Source organism: Lissotriton helveticus, chromosome 7 (assembly GCF_964261635.1).
Source record: "Lissotriton helveticus chromosome 7, aLisHel1.1, whole genome shotgun sequence".
Classification (NCBI taxonomy): Eukaryota; Metazoa; Chordata; class Amphibia; order Caudata; family Salamandridae; genus Lissotriton; species Lissotriton helveticus.
Window position 1 is genome coordinate 1514951693 of NC_136068.1, and position 22217 is coordinate 1514973909.

General features: G+C 43.0%; 1 protein-coding gene across 1 annotated transcript in view; it reads left to right on the forward strand.

Annotated features, from left to right (window-relative positions):
• LOC144770439 (uncharacterized) overlaps positions 1-19188 on the forward strand; it is a 226810-nt gene extending 207622 nt beyond the window's left edge. Inside the window, exon 12 of the mRNA XM_078654957.1 lies at positions 17255-19188. Coding sequence (XP_078511083.1) covers positions 17255-17589 — 335 coding nt within the window. The 3' untranslated portion in view covers positions 17590-19188. The remainder of the gene's footprint in view (positions 1-17254) is intronic.
• The last annotated feature ends 3029 nt before the right edge of the window (positions 19189-22217 follow it).

The following is a 22217-nucleotide window of genomic DNA, read 5'->3' on the forward strand; positions in this document are numbered from 1 at the left end:
GCACTTTGACTGGCAGTGCCCTGGGTCCCTGCCAACAAACAGGTTCCAAGGGCCTGTGTTCTTTCCCATAACTGTACCTTAATTGTCACAATTGGCACACTCCTAGCCCACATGTAAGTCCCTTGTAAAAGAGACTACTGGTACCAAGGGTACTGTGACCAGAGAGGGCCTTTAAGGGCTGCAGCATGTATTGTGCAACACTCACGAGACCACTCACCAAACACATGCACACTGCCATTACAGACTATGGGCCCGATAACGATGCGGTAAGGAATAGCTCTAACCCTTGGTCGGAGCTATCCTTACCGCATCATAATCTCCTGTTTGTAATATTTTCCGACCGACCCATTTTGATGGAGTCGGTCGGAAATTATTACAAACAGGAACTCTGAATGGCTGTCGACGGGCTCGGAGAGCCCGCCACCATTCGGAAGGACTGCAGTAATCCCTCGGCCAACTCTTTCCGACCAAGGGATACGATGGCAGTTTCTCACTGCCTTTCTGTGCCGGCCTTTCCGACACAGAATGGCATTGGGAAACTGTCTTTTAGGGCTCCCACCAGGGCCCCCATGGGTGCAAGGCCTGCCATGGGGTACAGGGATGAACAGCACCACTGCTCTTTGCTATGAGAGCATGCATTCTGTCCGGCATGCATGCTCCCATAGCAAAGTATAGGATTGCGACTGAACAGGGTTCGGTCACATCCTAATAGCTGGCCTGGAACCGACAACAGGAGGTCATTCAGCTCCATTTCCAGAGCGATGTCAGACAGACTCTGGTCCATCCGACATTTCAATCAGGCCCTATGTGTTATGGTGCAAACAAAACTTGAGAGTCAACCTGGCACCCATCCCTGTATGCCATACCCACAAACCTATGCTTGTGGCATAAGTAAGTCACCCCTCTAGCAGGCCACACAGCTCTAAGGCAGGGTGCACTATACGACAGGTGAGGGCATAGCTGCATGAGCGATATGCCCCTACAGTGTCTGTGCCAATTCACAAACATTGTAAGTGCAGTGAAGCTATATTGAGTACATGGGCTGGTATTTTGTCATTATGAACTCCACAGCTCCATGAAGGCTTTACGGAATGCTTAGGCGTTTGCTATCAAACTTCCCAGCATAATAAATCCACACTGATGCCAGAGTTGGATTTATTACAAAATGCATGCAGAGGGCATCTTATAGAAGCCCCCTGAAAAATTACCAACTCTCTGGTGTATTTTATTTTATTTTTAAAATTTTGTATAGCGCTAGCTAGACCCGTAGGTATCAGAGCGCTTCACATACATATTGTGCAAAGCCGAAGGGCCATTACATTACCTAGAAGGCTCACAGTAGGTAAACCATGGATAAAGAATACAGTATGGACAATAAGTAACTGTGCACCCTCTGGGGTGGCGAGCCCTTGTGTATTTGTGGGTCAGGGACAAAGGCTGCTTGGGGTGGAGGTGCTCCACACCTACTCCCAAGCAGGAATAGCATTCAGGGCGGTGAGCCTCAACGGCTTCCGGCCCTTTTGGTATGCTGCCAGGGTCTCTTCAGCTAGTGGAGATGCCTGCCCCCTTGACCAAGCCCCAGTTTTGGCAGCAAGGTGGCCGGGAAAATAAGCAGTAGAGGTGTGTCCCCTCTCTGCCAGGACCACCCCTAAGGTGCTCTGGACTGAGGTGACCCCCTCTTTAGAAAATCCTTCATTTTGAATTGAGGGATTCTACCCAGTCAGGTTAGGGGATGCCCTCTCCCCAAAGGGAGGGGACATACAAAGGGTGTAATCACCGTAAAAGCAAGTAGCCCGTTGGCTACCAGCTGCCATTACCTGTAACACCCCTAAATTCAGTATTTAGAGGTACCATGAACCTTGATCCTCCGATTCCTGCGACCTAAGAAGAAAAGGACGAAGAAGATGCCATAAAGCTGTGCCTGGAAGACGACTCCTGAATTGGCCCCAGCCCTACCGGCCTATCTCCTGCTCCGACACCCTGTGAAGAAGACAACATCTGTTCTGTGGTCAGTGACTTCCAAGAACTTCAGGAAGACTGCCACTCTTCAACAAAGACCAGATCTCCTGAGGACAGCGGTCCTGCCATAAAAACTCCAACCTCAAGGACTCAGGATCCAGGTGGATCTGCGCCCCTGCCCAGATATGCACCCCACAACCTGAGTCTGAGTGGCTTACCTGTCCAGTGATGTATTCTCAGTGATCCAGACTCCATCAGTGGCTGACCTCTCCTGGACCCCACAAAGTTACCTGCAGCCTCTACATGAAGGGTCACCCTGACCGCGACCGACATCAAAAAGTACCCTTGCATCCTCAGCCCCTCGGCCTTTGGGAGCCCAACCAACGGTGCCCAGACCTCCCTCTACATTCCACCTTACCTGTCTAGCCCATGGTTACTGTCATCCAGCCTCCTGGTCATAGCCTGCAGCCTATTTGTGCAAATGAGATTCCCTATTGAAGAGCATTTGTAGCCCAAAGCTGATTTGCCCCCCTGTATCCAACCGCCCCTGTGCCGCTGGCGATCACCTTATCCCCCAGGTCCAGTACCGGCAACCAGCACCTCTTGTGGGTGTAAACACCACAATGACAACAGTTATAGTGAGCGCACAGCAAATTTAGGAAATGTAGTTCACAAAGTAAGTTTGTACTCGAGGTAGATACGAGCCTGTTGCCTTGACTCCAAACAAAACCACTTGGGTGGTTCGACCAATTAACAAAAATCCACCAAGCACTCAAAATAGTCAAGTAAAGTCCACAAAATGTATTGTCCTTCTTCAAATTTTCTTTTTTTCTTTTATTCTTAACTTTTCTTCTTCCAAATCAAATTTCAACAGAACAGCCAACACGTGTTTCGTCTTTGTCAGTCTTTGACATACAGACTTCTTCAGGGCAATATATAGTCCAGTTGAAATAATAGGTCCTATCCACTGATTCCAATTCAGCGTTTAGCTCGTATTTGGAAAATTGTAATTCTATAGCACAGTATTTGTATTATAGCTGTCGTAATTAAATGCCCCTTGTCAGTATTCGTAATTCTGCAATTTTACTCGCATCGTAAGTTTTCAGTTATTGGCAATCTCGGTCCGTGATTCGTGTATCTCGAACCCGCCTCAGTAATTCCTCGCACGCGAGGAATTACTGTTGGCTGTTCTGTTGAAATTTGATTTGGAAGAAGAAAAGTTAAGAATAAAAGAAAAAAAGAAAATTTGAAGAAGGACAATACATTTTGTGGACTTTACTTGAATATTTTGAGTGCTTGGTGGATTTTTGTTAATTGGCCGAACCTCTTGTGGGTGCCCCCTGTCGCCATTGACTAACATTGGGCCCAGTGACCTCTGCGCCTAACCGTCCCAGTGCCCCTGGTGGTGCAGTCCCTACCTACCTTAAATTTAACCTTGCCCAGTGTTGGTCCAAACCCCTGAAGACTGGAAGAGTAAGTTGTGTACTTACCAGTTAATACATATACCGTTTCTCCTCCCATAGGCTTGCATCGTGTTTTCTCCTATTGCATTTAAAAGTCTATATTTTACAAATGCTAAGTTCTGCTGTTTCTCATTGAAAATACAAAAGTATTTCTATTAATATAAAGCACTGCCTTGCAAAACCATTCCCACTGCATCTTGAAAAGTATTACTGCTATTCTTGATACTGTTACTTACCTCCAACTAAGTTCCTCTTGGTCCAAAAAATAAAATAACAAAGTAATAACTTTTATACAAAACAATTGGTATAGTCTTTTAGTTTGTGTAATCATTTCTTGCCTTAGTGCTACAACAAATGATTAACACAGCCCTCTGAAAAGGCTATCTGCTCAACCATGCGACCACAAATAGATATTTTAGTGTTATCTACTTAAGCCTCAGTATGCCTCTGGGGATCTACTTGACTCTCTGCATAATATACCTTAGTTTGGTATAGTATATGCAGGGCCAGCTTCCTACACTATAACTTTCGAATTTATAATGTTCGTGTAGTTTGATTTCAATAGAAGGTATAAATAATATTTTCTTAACTTTTAACTAACATGTAACCTTTGTTTTTTCATTGAATTTTATGTTTAAAAAAAATAAAAATGTGCTTCACATCGTCGAGTCCAGTGGCTTCGAGTGGATTGTCCTTGAGTGGAGTGTTGTATAGTAGAAGAAAATGTGATGCACTGTAGTGTCATGCAGTGTAGTGCTGTAGAGTGGAGTGGAGTAAGGTGTCATAGAGTGGAGTAGTGTGTTGTATACGGTGGCGTGGAGTGCTAGGGAGTGGAGAGGTGGAGAGTAGACTAGAGTAAACTGTCATAAATTGTTTTGGTGTCTTGTACAGTACAGTGGAGTGGTGTGTTGTAGAGTATTGGAAGGGTTTGTAGAATGGAGTAGATTGTTGTACAGCAAAGTGTTGAGGCGTAGAGGGTTGTACAGATTAGTGTAGGGGTACAGAGGGGAGTACATAGTGGTATAGTGACACAGAGTGTAGGAGAGTGTTGTATATTGGAATTGCATTGAGAAGAGTTGTATGGTAGAGTGAAGTAGTGTTGAGTGGCGTGTCGTACAGTGGCATAGAGAGGGCTAATATTTTATGCCGTGGAGTGGCGTACTGTATAATCGAGTAATGTGTTGTACAGTAGAGTATCGTGGAAAGGAGTAGAGTCAACTGGCATAGTATGACTGGTATGCCATACAGTAGAGTGTACTGGTGTGTTGTGGAGTGTCAGACAGTAGAGTAGAGTGGTTTCCCGCAGAGTGGAATACAGTGAAGAGGCGTGGAGTAGAATAGAGTGTAATACAGTTTGATAGAGTCGATAGCATAGACTGTTGTAGAGTTGGGTGGCACAGAGTAGTGTACAGTGGAGTGGCGAGAGTGCAGTGGTTCAGTAAAGTGGAGTTGAGTATAGTAAAGTGGGGTGGAGCGGTGTAGAGCGAGTTCTGTAAAGTGTCGTAGAGCGGAGAAAAGTGTTGTACAGTGGCTTCGAGTAAAGTATTGTGCTGTAGGCTTGCATTGACTGCAGCACATTGTTGTAAAATGGAGTGCTATAGAGTACAGTATAGTGTGGTAGAGTGGAGGGGCGTAGACGGTTGTTGATTGGAGTAAAGTGTCATTGATTAGACTACAGTAGAGTGGCATGGAGCGGAGTGGGTAGAGTAGAGTAGCATACACTGGAATATTAGAAAGGTAGTGGCATAGAGTGGATTAGTGTAGACGGGAGTGGTGTAGAGTGGAGTGGAAAAGAGTGGAGTGGCATAGAGTGTAATGGCGTACAGTGAAGTGGTGAACAGTGGAATAGTGTACAGTGGAGTGATGTAGAGTGAAGTGGCATAGCGTAGATTGCTGTAGCATAGAGTGGAATTGCGAACAGTGGAATAGCGTGAAGTGGAGTGGCGTAGAGTGAAGTGGCATACAGTGGAGTGGCCTAGAATCCAGTGGCAAAGACTCGAGTGGCGTAGAGTGGAATAGGGTAGAGTGGAGTGGCGTACAGTGTTGTAGCATAGACTGGAGTAGCATAGAGTAGCATAGAGTGGTGCGGTGTCCAGTGGAGTGGCATTGAGGGCAATAGTGGTGTAGATTGGAGTGAGGTACAGAGAAGTGGCACACAGTGGTATAGCTTAGGGTGGAGTTGCGTGGAGTGGCTAGAATGCAATAGCATATACTGGAGTGGTGTAGAGTATGGTTGCATACAGTGGAATGGTGTAGAGTAGTGTAAAGTGGATTACAGTGGATTGGCGTAGAGTGGGTGTCGTAAAGTGGAATAGCATAGAGTGGATTGATGTAGAGTTGAGTGGAGTAGAATGGAGTGGCATAGATTGAAATAGCATGCAGTAAAGTGGCGTACAGTGGAATATAGTGAAGATGCGTACAATGGAATATCATAGAGTAAAATGGCTTTGAGTATAGTGGCATATAGTGGAGTGGCGTGGACTGGAGTGGCTTAGAGTGGAGTGGTGTACAGTAAAATAGCTTACAGTGGAGTGGCGTACAGTGGAATAGTGTAGAGTGGAGTGGTCTACAGGGTGGTGGCACAGAATGAAATAGTATAAAGTGGAGTGGCATAGAATGAAATAGAGTAGAGTGAAGTGGCATAGAGTGGAGTTGTGTACAGTATGATAGCTTAGAGTGGAGTAGGGTCGAGTGGAATGGCTTAGAGTGGAGTTGCATGCAGTGGAATAGCATACAGTGGAGAGGCCTAGAGTGGACTGAGGTACAGTGTAGTGCCAAACAGTAGAATAGCATAGAATGGAGTGGCATACAATGGAGTGGCAGAGAATGGAATACAGTGGAGTGGTGTGTAGTGGAGTGGCATAGAATAGTGTAGAGTGGAGTGGGGGGATTGGCAAACAGTAGAATAGTGTAGAGTGGAGTAGGGTAGAATGTAGATGTGTACAGTGGAGCAGCATAGAGCAGATTAGAGTACATTGGATTGGTGTATAGTGAAATGGAGTGGCAAACAGTGGAGTGGCGTACAGTGAATAGCATAGAGTGGAGTGGTGTAGAGGGGAGTGACGTCGAGTGGAGTGACAGAGTAGAATAGTTTAGCATGAAGTGGTGGATAGAAGAGTTTGTACAATGGAATAGCGCAGAGTAGAGTGGTATAGAGTGGAGTGTTGTAGACTGGAGTGGCGAAGACCCAAGTGGCATGGAGTTGAGTGGCCAAGAGTAGGATAGCATAAAGTGGAGTGGGATAGAGTGTTATGGTGTACAATAGAGTGGCGTAAAGTGAATGGCTTGGAGTGTAGTGGCATAGAGTGGAGAGGCATACAGTGGAGTACTGTAGAATGGAGTGGCATAGAGTAGAGTGGTGTACAGTGAAGTAGCGTACAGTGAAGTGGTATTGGGTATAATAGCGTAAAGTGTAGTGTCGTAGAGTGGAGTGTTGGCATGGTGGAGTGGCGCATAGTGGAAGAGTGTACAGTGGAGTGGCATAGATTGGAGTGGTGTAAAGTGGGGTACGATAGGGTGGAAAAGCTCAGATTGTAGTGACGAAAAGTTGTGCAGAGTGGAACAGTGTAGAGTGGAGGAACGTACAGTGGAGTGGCATACATTGGAGTGGTGTAGAGTGTAATGAAATACAATGGAGTGTCAGGTGGAGTATCATACAGTGGAGTTGCATACAATGAAGTGGCATACAGTGGAATAGCGTAGAGTGCAGTGGCAGAAATTGGAGTGGCATAACTAATGTTTATAAGTTTTCATAAAGTGGAAAAGCAGAGTGTGTAGAGTGGAGATGTAAACAGTGGAGTAAAGTGGAATATCATACACTGGAGTGGTATAAAGTGGAGGGGCATAGAGTGGAGTGTGGTAGTTTAAACAGATGGAGCGTGAAAGTGGGTGAGCGGATGTAGATGTATGGTAGGAAGAATATAAATTATGGGGTGTAAATGGAAATATTTTGTAGTAGGAGTAAATAGGATCAGTAGTGTGAAAGTTATTACTCTAAAAATACTTACTTATATTATGTGCAGTGGCACATGCTGATGACAAAGCAGAATATGATTGGTTAATGGTTGTCTTTACAAAATTTAAAAAGCAGCCATGTAAGTTTCAGCATACTTTGAATGTGTTCTGGATATAGGTAAGTAGTAGTCTATATTGTTGTTACCTACGTTGTCCCACATTATTAAAGTGGTAACAGGTAGTAACATTTATTGATGTTTTTGAACATATTTTTAAAAGAGTTTACGAGAACCTCGTTAGTACCTTCAAAGGGGAAGTTACAGGAAAAATAAATATAAAAAAAATAAAAAATACACTAGTACACTCTATTAGTGAAACATAAGCAATGTGGTCATTTGCAGGTATTACTGCAGTATTCCGTAGACTTTTTTGTAAAGATTTAGACATGTCAGAAATTGAATATACACTGTAATGCAGTGCATTGTATTTTAAAATTTTTAAAGTTATAGTTTTATTTTTATTTTTTAATTCCTGTAGTACTTCTAGAAAGTATTGTGGTCCGCAATAAAAAAATGTAGGTTACAAAAACTTTTCCCTAACTATTACTACTTTAATAAAATGGCAAGAGGTAGGGAAAAATTAAAACCTAATACCTATATCTAAGGCCTTCACCCAGAACACAGTTAAAGTACATTTAAAATAACATGGCTGCTTTAACATTTGTAAAGCAGGTATTAGCCAATCACATAATGCCTTGTCATCACTATGTACTGTGGTATTTTTGCAAAATACTTCCAAAGTTCGTGAAACTACTGTAGTCAAATATATCACTAAATTAAAATGCCTTATAGCTATAGAGAAAATTCATGTGCTGCTTACCTGTAGTGCTGAAAAGGATCACTTTGCCACTGGATTCAAGCTAGCCTGGCTGATGACGGCTGATTAGCCATAACCCGGTCCCAGGATGCTTGTTTCCGGTCCTTGGAAGACATGGCTTGGCAGTTCGGGCTGGACTGTTCCCATGAGGCACAGGGTCAGACTGATTTGTATATGGCCATGTCTGAACTGGGGTGGTAGAGTGAGCTACAGAGTGGTGATGGATTAAACTCAGATCAGTTGACGGGGGTGAGTGCTTGCAATGCTCAATACTCCGTCCATCATCCCCTTTGGTTTTTCTTTGTTCGCCCTAAGTTGGCAGGGTATGCCCAGACATGGGTCTCTTGCTCACTTTGCCACTGGATTCAAGCTAGCCTGGCTGATGACAGCTGATTAGCCAGAAACCGGTCCCAGGATGCTGCTTTCCGGTCCAGGGAAGACATGGCTTAGCAGTTTGGGCTGGACTGTTCCCATGAGGCACAGGGTCAGACTGATTTGCATATGGCCATGTCTGAACTGGGGTGGCGGAGTGAACTAAAGAATGATGATGAATTAAACCCAGATCAATTGACTGGGGATGAGTGCTTGCAATGTTCAACACTCCGTCCATCATCCCCTTTGGTTTTGAAAAGGATCATCTACGCACCATAATCTGTATTCCTTCCACATTTAACTTGAAAATGTTTAGCCATTTTGCACTACATATGATACAAAGGTCTATGTTGATACACCGCAATGCAAAACAACGCATACCTTTACCACAAAATTATTAGTTCGCAAGTACCATTACAACTCAGTTTTTTCTACGCATATCATTACATAGCAAGTTCCTGGAAATGCTTTTAAAATGTCATTACAACGGATCCCTTTACCCCGCATACTTTTTCCACGCATTTTTTGTATTAAAAAACACCCCTACACTACGCTAAATTCTACATCCAAATACACTACCCTACACAACACTCAGTCAACAACACTACCCTAATCCCTCAAACACTACCCCCACCACAACACTACCCCTTCCCCCAGACCTGTCCCTACACGCAAACACTACCCTGCACGAACCACCGACACTACCATAAACCCTAAATCACTATCCTACACTACTCAAACACCACTACACTACCCTAAACAGTGCACAACCTTCCCCGACCCGCAGTCCTGTCCCTACACTCTAACACTGCTTGCACGACCCACCTGACACTACCCTAAACCCAAAAACACTACACTACACTACACAAACACTACCCACTACCCTTCCCCCTGACCTGTCCCTACACTCTAACACTACCCTGCACAACCCCCTTGACACTACCTTAAATCACTACCTTACACTACACAAAGACCACAAACCTACCCTAAAAAACTACCCCTCACACGACCATCCTCCACCCCCAGTCCTGTCCCTACACTCCAACACTACCCTGCACGACACCCCTGACACTACCCTGGAGCCCTAAACCACTACCCCACACTACACAAATACCACAACACTATCCTAATCCCTAAAACACTACCCCCTGCACAACCCCCCACCGACCCCCACTCCTGTACTTACACACAATCACAACACTACCTTAAACCCTAAAACACTACCCCCTGCATGACCCCCCGTTCCCCCAGTCCGCTTCCTACACTCCAACACTACCCTGCACGACACCCCAACACTACGCAAAAACACTACCCTACACAAACACCACAACACTACCCTTATCCCTAAAGCACTACCCCCTGCGTGACCTTCCCCCAGACCTGTCCCTACACTCTAACACTACCCTCCACGATCCACCTGACACTACCCTAAACCCTAAAACACTACCCCCTGCACAACACTACCCCTTCCCCCTGACCTGTCCCTACACTCTAACACTACCCTGCACAACCCACTTGACACTACCTTAAATCACTACCTTACACTACACAAAGACCACAAACCTACCCTAAAATACTACCCCTCACACGACCATCCTCCACCCCCAGTCCTGTCCCTACACTCCAACACTACCCTGCACGACACCCCTGACACTACCCTGGAGCCCTAAACCACTACCCCACACTACACAAATACCACAACACTATCCTAATCCCTAAAACACTACCCCCCACCGACCCCCACTCCTGTACTTACACACAATCACGACACTACCCTAAACCCAAAAACACTACTCCTCAAACACAACAACACTACCCTTACTCCTAAAAGACTATCCCCTGCATGACCCAGCCCCTACCCTAAACTCTTTAAAATTACACAGCCCCTCTCACCTCTCTCTCCTCGTGGATCCTCTGTTCTCCTTCCAGCGTCATCAGAGGCGGTGCTCAGTGCACGTCGTTGTGAGGAAATGGAAGAGCCTCAGTTTCCTCACAACGATGTGGATCGCATTACAACGCTTGCATTGTAACAGCGCATGCAATGTAACAACATGCGTAGTAAAGGCTACGCGTTGTTACAGCGCATGCGTTGTGATGCTTGCATTGTAATAGTATGCGTAGTATAAGTCGCCTACTAATGGCTGTTTACCCTTTGGAAAATGCATTGATGCAAAAACGTGTTTTAGGACCCCCCCCTTTTATCTACCGCCTCTCTGTAATATATATCTATATCTATATATTCATTCCAGGTGGCTTGGATTGCATTTTACCAATCCAAAACTGTAAAAGTTGGAGTGGTTAAAGGCTTTTTTCATTTTACAGCTCGGTGTGGAACCCACTGTGATAATCCTATGCTTAATGACTTTGCTGTAGAAATGGCCAAGACTTTGTCCCTTTCTAGCTCGGCGTGGATGGCTTTGTGCTAATCCTATGCATAAAAACTTTGTTGAAAAACAGACATTTGAGGTGAGCAGATTCAGAGTATCGCTAGTGTTGTAATGTGCTCTATAGAGGAGCTGCTCTCCACCTAAACTTGGGAACTCCCCATAGTTCTCTGCTTATTTTGCATAATTTATGCTGCACTCTAAGCGTGAAAGGGTATTGTTTTGGCTAATACAGGGTGCTCCCTTGTGCTTGGATAAAGCTATGCTTATTTGAAGAGCTACAGTGATGGTGAAACACATGTCAGGGTTTACTTTTATTCATTCCAGGTTGGCTTGGATGCTATTTTACCCATTCAAATCTGTAATACTGTATTTGGAGTGGTAAAAGGCTTTTTTCATTTTACAGCTCGGCGTGGATGGCACTTTGCTAATCCTTTGCTTAAAAACGTTGCTAGAAAAAAAGACATTTCAGTGGGTCCAATTCAGAGTATGGCTGGTGTTTTACGGTGCTTTATACAGGAACTGCTCCAGTCTCCACTTAACCTTGGCAACTACCCAGATTTCTCTGATTTGTTTTGTCATAATTTATGTGTCACTCAATGCCTGAAAGGGTATTGTTTTGACTTAAACATGGTGCTCCCTTGTGTTTGCACAAAGCTTGACCTCTCGGAAGAGCTATAGTATAGCAAAACATGTGTCAGGGGTTGTTTTTTATTAATTCCATGTTGGCTTGGATGGTATTTTATCAATCCAAAACTGTACTACTGTGCCGGGACTGGAAAAAGGCTTTACTCATTTTACTGCTCAGCATGGTTGGCCCTGTTTTAATCCTATGCTTAACAACCTTGCTAGAAAAACAGACATTTGAGGTTAGGCAAATCAGACTATCACTAGTGTTGTAAGGTGCTCTATACAGGGGCTGCTTTCCACCTAAACCTGAAAACTACCCAGAGTTCTCTCCTTTTTTTGCATAATTAATGCAGCACTCTTAAGCCTGAAAGGGTATTGTTTTGACTTGAACTGGGTGCTCTCTTGTGTCTGGACATAGCTAGACCTCAATGAAGAGCTATGGTGATAGCGAAACACATCTGGTGCTTTTATTCATTCCAGATTGGCTTAAATGGTATTTTACCAATCCAAAGCCGTAATACTGTGTCTGGAGTGGTAAAAGGCCTTTGTCATTTTACAGCTTGGCGTGAATGGCACTGTGCTAATCCTGTGCTTAGATACTTTGCTGTAGAAATGACAAAATTCTTTGTTCCTTTCTAGCTCAGTGTGGATGGCATGTGCTATTCCTATGCTTAAAAACTTTGCTCGAAAAAAGGACATTGAAGGTGAGCAGAAACAGAGTATCGCTAGTGTATTGTAAGGTGCTATATACAGGAGCTGTTTTTGATCTAAACATGGGAACTACCAAAAGTTCTCTATTTTTTTGGGGCATATTTTATGCGCCACTTTAAGCCTGAAAGGGTACTGCTTTGCTATATATATATATATATATATATATATATATATATGTAAGTCTTTATTTCTCCTTGATGGCCTTCTACGTGAGATGCATTTTGCAGCACACATAGAAAGAGGAATATGGCTCCCAGGAATGTTTTGTGCAGAAAGGTGTCCCTTTCTGCACAAAACAATCCTGCATGCAACTCAGGCATCCTTACACCATGGTGCGACAGGCACCTATGTTGGCACTAGGCTGCTGAAAGGGCACCAGCGCATGGAAAGGACAGGAATGAGCTTTATTGCCTTAATTACAGCACATTCCTGTCCTTTTCCTGTCAAGCAGTGCCGTGCAGCAAGGTGACTGTTTCTATTGTTTATGACTTAGCATAGCACTTACGCTCATAAGAAATTTCAAGATTACAAATGCTATTACGAGGAGTTGTTTTTTTGTAAAATGGTAGCTATAAATGTAGTCATAAAAACATATTTTGCTGAAGTATTTCTCTTCCTATTTATGCTCTCTCATTAATTTATGTTGGGGGGTACTCTTTGTTTGGACGTGGGCTCATTTCTCATCATTAGACTTTGAAAGACAGCACAAGTGAGAAGGTCAGGAAAGGGATAAAGAAAGAGGTGGGGAAATGTAGCAAAAACAACAAAGAAAGAAAGCAGAGATGTAAAAGACCATTCAAGAGTGAGATTAAGAGACATGAAATGTATGGTGCAAAAGATGGGGTGGAATCAACAATTATACAACTTGGCATTGGCAAACTCCAGCATCAGACTGCACCAGTGATGGTGGGTTCCTCTGAAAAACTGAAGGCATAGGAACTCTTTTTTTTACATTGCAAATGTTGCATATGCTGCATCTTCTGTAGTACGGTTGTCTTGTCTGAAATCAGAAATAATGAAAATGGGACCTGCTACTTACTCAATTTACAGCTGATTATGGGTAAAAACCATAACAACCAAGAACTTATTTTGTATCATCTTCAAACACCTATCCTAGGCCATTCAAAAATTGTCCCTAAAGGGTATTTCTCAAAAGTGATTAGAAAGGCCCAGCGAGGTTTAAATATGGAGCATGCAAACTGATTAAGAAAAAGAATGAAAATGAGGTTACAAAAAGAGAGACTAAATGCAAAATTAGTTCAACGCAATTGTGTAGCAAAATACTTCAAATGCTTTGTTATTTGTAGATTTGTAGATCGTTACAAGGTAAGAGAAGAAATGCAATTTAAAAAATTGCTTAATTTTCCAACACTGACACACTGTAATTATTCATATACAATTATTTAAAGAGTAAGAATAACATATACACAAGCAGTTATTTGGTGCTTTATATATTATATTGGAAAGCTATAGGACATACAGTTTGACACATCATATAGGCAGCAAGAGAATGGAAAACCTTTATTGATTTGTTATTTAAAAATATCTTAATACCTTGTTAAGTTAGAATTCAGAACAATATCCTTTCATTAATATTAACAGAGGGAAATGTGTCACCATCCCTATATAGACGAAAAGTACAGATGTGATATTAAGTAAAATATACACAATAAAAGAATTTCTTTTTGGTAGTGAAAATGCAGGTATCTTCTAAAGAGATCAATGTTATAATAGGATCTGATGTGCATTACTGTGTGAACAGTACTAGACAGCCTCATTCCATTTAAACTGGCTTACCCCAAAAAATTTCTGAGCATCATATAAAAACTCACTTTTTGAACGCCTATTGTTGATATTTGTGGTATCAGAAGCCATCAATTCATTCATAATGTATATTTGCACAATCAAATCATATAGAGGGAGAAATTCTATGAATTTTGTAGGTGCCAGTACTTGTAAATGAGCATCCTAGCAGACATAAAATTGGAGTATTATTGGTTGAAATTTAGTCAGAAAAATTAGAGCACATTTATGTGACAAATTTTACATTGGCAAGCATACACATGTTTTTAAGTTAGAGTTTTTTCACAGGAAATATGAAAGTAGGAGTTTGAGAAGAACTGCAGAGGAAGATGGCTATTGTAAAAATTTTAAAGAAACAATTGATGAACGGAATGCTGGACAATGCAAACATTCACCCCCATTCACAAGGATCTGGGTTTATTCCATCATTATTTTGCTCACCACACCACCCCAGTTGGACCCAGCCATATGCGAATCAGTCTTGACCCTGTTAATTGTGGGAACAGTCGAGCCCGAGAAGGCACGAGGTCCCCGCGGATCTCCTGTGAGTAATCCAGGAACTGCATAGCCAAAATTGGGCACAGGTAATTAAAGACACCTCTGGCGGCCTTACAACGGAAATAGGGATAAATTACGGGTTGAGGCAAGGCTGCGTTCTGGCCCCGCTGCTTTTTGCCATATTTTTAGCAGACTTGCCGCTTGTCTTGGGCACAGCCAGAGGTGCAAGCCCAAAAATAAATGGTAGGCACCTGTCATGTTTGATGTATGCCGATGACCTTGTAATAATGGATCAAACTGAGGTGGGGCTTCAGAGGAAGCTAAGTGTATTCAATGACTATTGCACCGCAAAATGACTTACAGTAAATATGGACGAAACAAAAATGTTGTGTTTTGGGAAGAAGAGGACGAAGTTTAGTTGGCACTTGGGCCAAACTAAACTGGATACTGTAAGCCAATACAAATACCTCGGAATATGGTTTACAAGGACACTGCAATGGGGCACGCATTTGGAAGCACAGAAATTGAATGCTCACCTAGCGGTATGTGGACTGAAAAGATTTAACCATAGATATTGGGATATGTCCCACAAATCTCTATTGACAGCCTTTAAGGCCATGATCCCCCCGCAATTCCAATATGGGGCGGAAGTACTCTGCATTGACGGTAAAAGCTCCTGGGACAAAGAGGAGGGGAAATGTTTAAAACCCCTACTGTCTCTACCTGGGTCGGTAATGATCCAGGCAGTCAGACTAGAATTTGGCCTAACCGCATGGAAGGTGCAGGTGCAGCAGAACTTCCTCAGATTTTGGAATTGGTTGGGGCAGGGGGAAGTTACAAAGGTGTCGCAATGGTGCATGAAAGAAATTGAGACCAGTGAGTTAAAATGGGCCAAGGAAACGAGAAGAAAACTCCTTACCATCTGCGATCACCTTAATGTGAACATTGACCCTAGGACACTCCAAATTAATGTAATAAAGAGTGTACTTAAAGCGCAGGGTAAAGACACTTCAAAGGTAACAGACCAAGAGTATTTGAAAAAGAAAGACTCTGGAAAATGTATGTGCTCAGGCTGGGAGAAAGATGTAAGCTTTCCTTATATAGATTTGTTACCGAACCGTTGGCTAAGAATAGAAGTTTTTAAGCTAAGAATAGGTATTAACCCGATATTTGCATATAGTGCAATAAAAGCCGCCTTAACGCATTCGGATGGCAAATGTGTTTGTAAATTAGAAAAGAAATGTAATATTTTGCACATTTTATTGGATTGTTTTAAATGTACGTAAACAGTTTCTGCGACCGATATTTTTAAAGTATGATGTTAAGGAGCGTTCACAAGCACGGGAGCTACTAGTCGATATGGAAAATTTAGATATCGCGATAGCTATCGGGAAATACATGCAGGGTGTATATAAGTTCCCTGAAAGACTGGAGGCTTAAAAGTACCCAGTAGCTCCATAATCCAAATGAATTACTGATTTTAAAGTGGGATAAATGTAATTTTTAGGATAATATGACTTTTTTAACTGTTAAGAATATGAATTTGTAAGATGTAAATTTTATATGACGAACTGTGGTTTATAGATCAATGGTCTAAATAAACTTTGCTTTTGACTTTGACTTTGACAGTCCAGCCCAAACTCCCAAGCCAGTTCCTCCCTGGACCGGAAACAAGCATCCTGGGACCTGTTTCAGGGCATCCCCCTTTATCAGCCAGGCTAGATTGAATACAGTTGTGTAGTGAGCACGGGACACACGTTTGGGCATACCCTTACCACTTAAAGTTACATATGCAAAAGAAACAATTGATGGATGCAATGCTGGACAATGCAAACATTCACCCCCAGTCACAAGGATCTGGGTTGAAACCTTCATTCTTTTGCTCACCACACCACCCCAGTTTGGGCTCAGCCATATGCAAATCAGTCTTGACCCTGTTCCTTGTGGGAACAGTCCAGCCCGAACTGCCAAGGCAGGTCCTCCCTGGCCCGGATTCAAGCTTCCTGGGACCGGTTTCAGGGCATCACGATTCATCAGCCAGGTGAACTTGAATTCAGTGGTGTAGTGAGCACGGGCCCCACGTCCTAGCACACCCTTCCCACTTAGTGTGACATCTGCAAAAGAAACAATTGATGGATGGAATGCTGGACAATGCAAACATTCGACCCCAGTCACAAGGATCTGGCTTTTGCATTTGTCACCCTGAGTGGGATGGGTATGCCCAGACTTGGGTCCCGTGCCCTCCATGCCACTGGAGCCGAGCTATCCTGAATGATGAGGGCTAAAAGCCCGAAACCGGTCCTAGGATGCTTGTTTCCAGTCCAGGGAGGACCTGGCCTGGCAGTTCAGGCTGGACTGTTCACATTGGGCGCAGGGTCAAGACTGATTTGCGTATGGCTGGGTCCAAACCGGAATGGCATGGTGAGCAAAAATACGATGGATTTAGGCCCAGATCTCTGTTTTGGGGTGAATGTATGACATTGTTCTGCATTCTGTCCATCAATTGTTTTTTTTCCAGTGTAAAAGTGTTGACACCATGTAGTCCTAAATCTATTTTAGCATCAGTTTCAAAATAATATTTTTCATCTCTTTCTTTGTTTTCAGGGCTATCACTTTCAGAAATGGAGACAATGCCCAGCCCCACTGAGCAAGAATCAGGACTTAGGAATACCTCCTTGTCTGCTAAAGCGCCAATTTCTTTGAATGTATCCGACTCTGCTGTGGGGAAGGCTGTTCATGCCACCTCCCCAGGACCTTCAGCATCCTCCCACTCTGAGGGTTATGTACTGAATCCAGAAGCTATTATCTTTTCGCCATCTCCTACCATGTGTTTTCCACAATTTTCATCAATGGACCACAATGGAGTGAGCACCCCTTTCTCAAAAGACATTTCAGGAGACAGTTGTCATACACCTTCTGTAACCAATTTCCTTGCATAGTGTCACACACTGGTTTCAGGTTGCCCTCCCGAAACACCGTTGCTGCTCGCATCGAGGCGAGAGGATGTAGCCTAACGGCTAGAGCGGTCGACCTCGAACCAGGGGAACATTTTGAGTCTGTCTTGGCAGGGACGCTCAACATCCTATGATTCTGGGCAAATCACTCCCCGCGCCTAACAAAAATGAATGTGTCCATCTGTAATGGAACTGGTGCTCATGTAAAGCGCTCTGAAAAAAAAATGTTTAAAAGGAAACATATCTACTTCATCATCCTTCAAATAATTTCCCACATAGTCAGGTGCAGGTCCTTCAAGTTTGATAGAGCAAAGTGCAATTTCTGCTGTATTTCAGAATTGAGGGGTGAGCTCACAAGAGCTCCTCAGTAATGAGTACGTGAATCAGCAAGCAAGAACCTGCAGTCAGGCAGTAACATGTGAGGACAAGTGCCTACTCACATCTTCAGAGACTGTTTTTGTTACAGACACAACCGAAAAGAAAGGAACATGCCGTTGTCCAAAGAAAACGAGGCTCCAGAAATCAAGGACCAAGGAACCGGTCCAGTTTGTGGGCTCGTTCACAGACTTGCACAGTACAAATGTTTATAAACCAGAAAGTATCTTCTATGGTTCTACCAGTGAGAAGCAAACTTTTGAAACGTATTCCTTTTTCTACACTACAGTGTCCAGGAAGCAGCTTAGGTGCACTTCACAGGAAGTTGCTTATTGCTAAGAAACACTACCATGAAATATGATATCATGTGATCACACACAGTAATCCCCGGATACAAGAAACTCCAGTATGAGGCAATGATTTTTTTTGTATTCAAAATCTGGCAAATTAATGTTCTCCCAGTAGAGACCTTGAAGAAAATAAATTATTTTATTGAAATACATGTCCAGACATTTAGCCTGTAACCCGGGTGCGACAGACATTTCCCTATTTTAGTAGTCAGTTATATACTAAAGGGAATTCACTATCCCGGTGTTTTGCAACCAGGCTGCTGCACCTCTAGCACTTTATGCCTAACCTGCAAAGGAATATAAACTGCAAAAGAACATAGAAACTTTGATTAGCTTCTTGTGTCGTTGATCGCCGCAACATAACGTATTCCAAAGGAAGACATTTCTCTTTTTGCAGCTGGACTGACAGCATCTGTGAGGCGAATACAGCAGGACCACTGATATTCGACCGATTACATATCGCCTTTTTAGATGAAAAGTTTGCTATGGTATCTAATATTTTAGAGTGTCAATTGATTGGCTTCTACACTACGGGTATTTAATGTCTTGTGTTAAGCTTAGAACTACCTTGCATGTAGCCTGCATAAGGCAACTGGGTATACAAATATTGTCAACAACCCAGAAGGCCAATATGTACATTTATAGATATTTTATTTAAATTATGTATATATTCTTTCTCTTTTCTTCTTACATAGTGGTGGGGTCTACAATTTGTGTGGCTAAATATAACTGCCTATTTCAGGCGTTTTTAGATTTTAATTATGTAGTAGAAATGCACCTTAACTGTTTTATGAAATGTCAGGGGTTTTAAATCATACACTATGTCGTTATGAGATGAATAAACCATACATTTCCTGTATCAGGGTTTCAATGAATTTCCGAGGCTTCTGAAGATATACTACATTCATCTTGTATAAAATGCATCCTCCCGCTGCACTGTGCCATGGACAGTGGGGCTAGCCATGCAGCCCGGTCTACTGCTAGGGTCTGCATTTAGCTCTTTGCGGGTAGCTAGCCTTAAAGCACATTGCACAAATGGGCCAGCTGGTACTTCTCCATGAACCATGCTCCAATTTAGAAACAATGCACAGGAATATGTATCAGCTAACCCACTCTATTAAAGTAATTACAATATTGTGGCCGATATAGTATCACTCGTCTGGTATCCCTGGATTACCTACTGTTAGCCTGTGCTCCCTGTTGCCAATTAGGAATAGGGTGCAGTGGTGGGTGGCAAATGATGTCAATGATGTCATTTATGATGTTATCTGTGGCCTCGTGTGAAGTTATGAGCAGTGTATTTGGTGAGATATGGTTTGCTCAACTACTCATTGTTTCATCGCCATATCTTGATTGTGTGTTTTTAAGATTAAATACAAATTAATTACTTTTGACCAAAACAATCTATAACATACACATGATAATGGCTGTTTAGTGAATTGTTTGATTAAATAGTACATCCAACTTCCACAGGCCACAGAACAGAACAAAAAATGTCATCTTCTTAAGCACCACCTATTTTCTTTTTTATTGCTTTTCCTGGAATTCAGTTTGTCCAGTGCATGGACCTCACCGCTATCATGACTATCTCTTGAAATGTACCACTCTCTAAAAGAATCTAAGGCCTTCAGAGTTAGTACTTTCTCACCAGATAGTGGATCCAACAAGCTTAGCACAACTACTTCCACGCAGCAGGTAGGAGTCTCTGGCAAAATGTCAGGATTCCAGGACCCTGAGGTGAGCTCCCATAAGCAGATAATAAAGCATTTCCACATATTCTTCCAAATTTCTAAGTGAGGCAATCAAATATTTTCAAAAGAAGTCAAGTTAAGATACGCTTTATTCGATTTAAAATGTCAAATCATAAAAGCACAATACACATCAAAAGATACGTGGACAAACATGAAAATAAACTTAAAAGTTAAAATTAATTAACAACAGTTAAAATTACAAACAAGTCTTTAAAGTAGCATGTGTTAAAACGTTTAGTCAGTACCATAGTTTCACAGCAAAACACGACCCAAGCATCAGGAAAAACATTTTCATTTAGACAGAGGTAGGACCTTGCATCGTTTTCCTTGTTCTGACCACCCCTTTCAGATATTTCACAATGAGGTCAGTAACAATTTCATCATCCAAGAATTGCAACTTAATAAAGGCAGGTCGACAAAGTCTCAGGCCTTGCAATTTCAGATAGGGTAATATCAACCTTTTCCTAAGTAAAATATAAAACTTACAGAAGAATATAATGTGGATTGTTGACTGTGCTGAAATATCATCACAAGGACAGGGACAGTGAGAATGTGACCAGTATTTAACTGGAGAAAGGTGACCAGATTATGAAAGTTACCTAAACGTAAGCGCGTCAATAAAAGCCTGTCATAGTTACCAAGGGTAAATGATAGATAGGGTTGTATCCCCGTCTGGGTCAGAAGCATTTGGTTTGCTCTGACCGATGTTTTTATAATATTGGTGGATAACCTAATCGGCTCCAAATGGTTAAGAGACAGGCTATCGGGATTGTAAAAAAATGCAGGGTGATCTACATCATACATGTATAAGCAAGCCAGGGGATGCATTTTACCTGTTGCAGGTTCAGGCAATCCCTAATTACTTCCCGATAATATCCAGTAGACACACCGGTCCATACCTTGTGCCACAACAAAATTGGCTGGATTTTAATGAGCTCGGACAGGTACGACAACCCCAGTTCGGCATGACAAATGTACGTATCCATACTATTTGGGACAGCTAGGAGAGTCCTCAGAAACCTGTTCTCTACTTGCTGAAGAGGCTCCACATTTACGTAGCCCCAAATACCGGCTCCGTACAGAGCAACTGGGATACATTTAGTTTTGTATATTATCAACAGGGCGTTTATAGGGCGCTTTCCTAACTTCCTGGCAAAATTAATCAAGGCACCAATAGCTTTAGCGAAGAGCAATTTTCCTACAGTTGACAGCTTAAGCCCAAGAATCCTTCTTGTGAAAGACAATTCCCAGGTATGAAAAATGGTCAATGAATTTAAGTTTCATGTTTCTTATAAAAATATCACGACACTTGACACTGGGCTTGCTACATCTCATAATGAATGTTTGGAAAAGTTAACATTAAGATCAAGACTTAGCATATAAGAAGCAAACCTAGTCACAATTCTTTGTAGGCCAATCAGGGCGTGGGCCAGCAGTACCCCGTCATCGGCATTTAACAATGTACCAATTGGCCTTAATCCCACCCTGGGTAAGTCTGAGCATTCCCTAGATAAAGTGTCACCAAGACTATTTATATAAAGGGTGAAATGGAGGGGGGCCAGGACACACCCCTGCCTTTTCCCCTTTCTAACAGAGAAGCTATTGCTAATCTCGCCAGTTCTACTGTATTGGAACCTTGCCCCAGCCTCTAGGTAGGACTGTTTTTAAAAACGTAGTTGTAATTCCACCCCCATTCTAGTGGCGGGGGAGCTAGAGGGCACACAGCAAGATGGCCGCACTGTAGTGCAGCTCCGCCGGCCGTCCCAACTATCCTTTGAATATCCTGCTCCCTAACAAGGATCTGAACCCCAGACTGTGGGGCAGCGCTATTGACACCCCCGCGCTGCGGTGCAGGGAGGAAAGACCGGCGCTGGTGAGCTCTACCAGGTATTTCTGGCCGCATGACTGGAGCGCTGGGCCCCTGCTAAAATGGCGGCGATGGCGACAATGTCATCGGAGATATCAGTCCAGTAGGAGAATTGGGCGCCGCTCCGCCTTATTCTCTCCTGCAATCGTAACCTACATAACTGCAGCGGTAGCTGACTGGGAGCGATGTGTGGGAGTGAAAGGAGACTGAACAAACCCACCGGCCTGGTTGTGCGGGCGCGAGATCCAGACCAGTCTGAAGACTCCGACG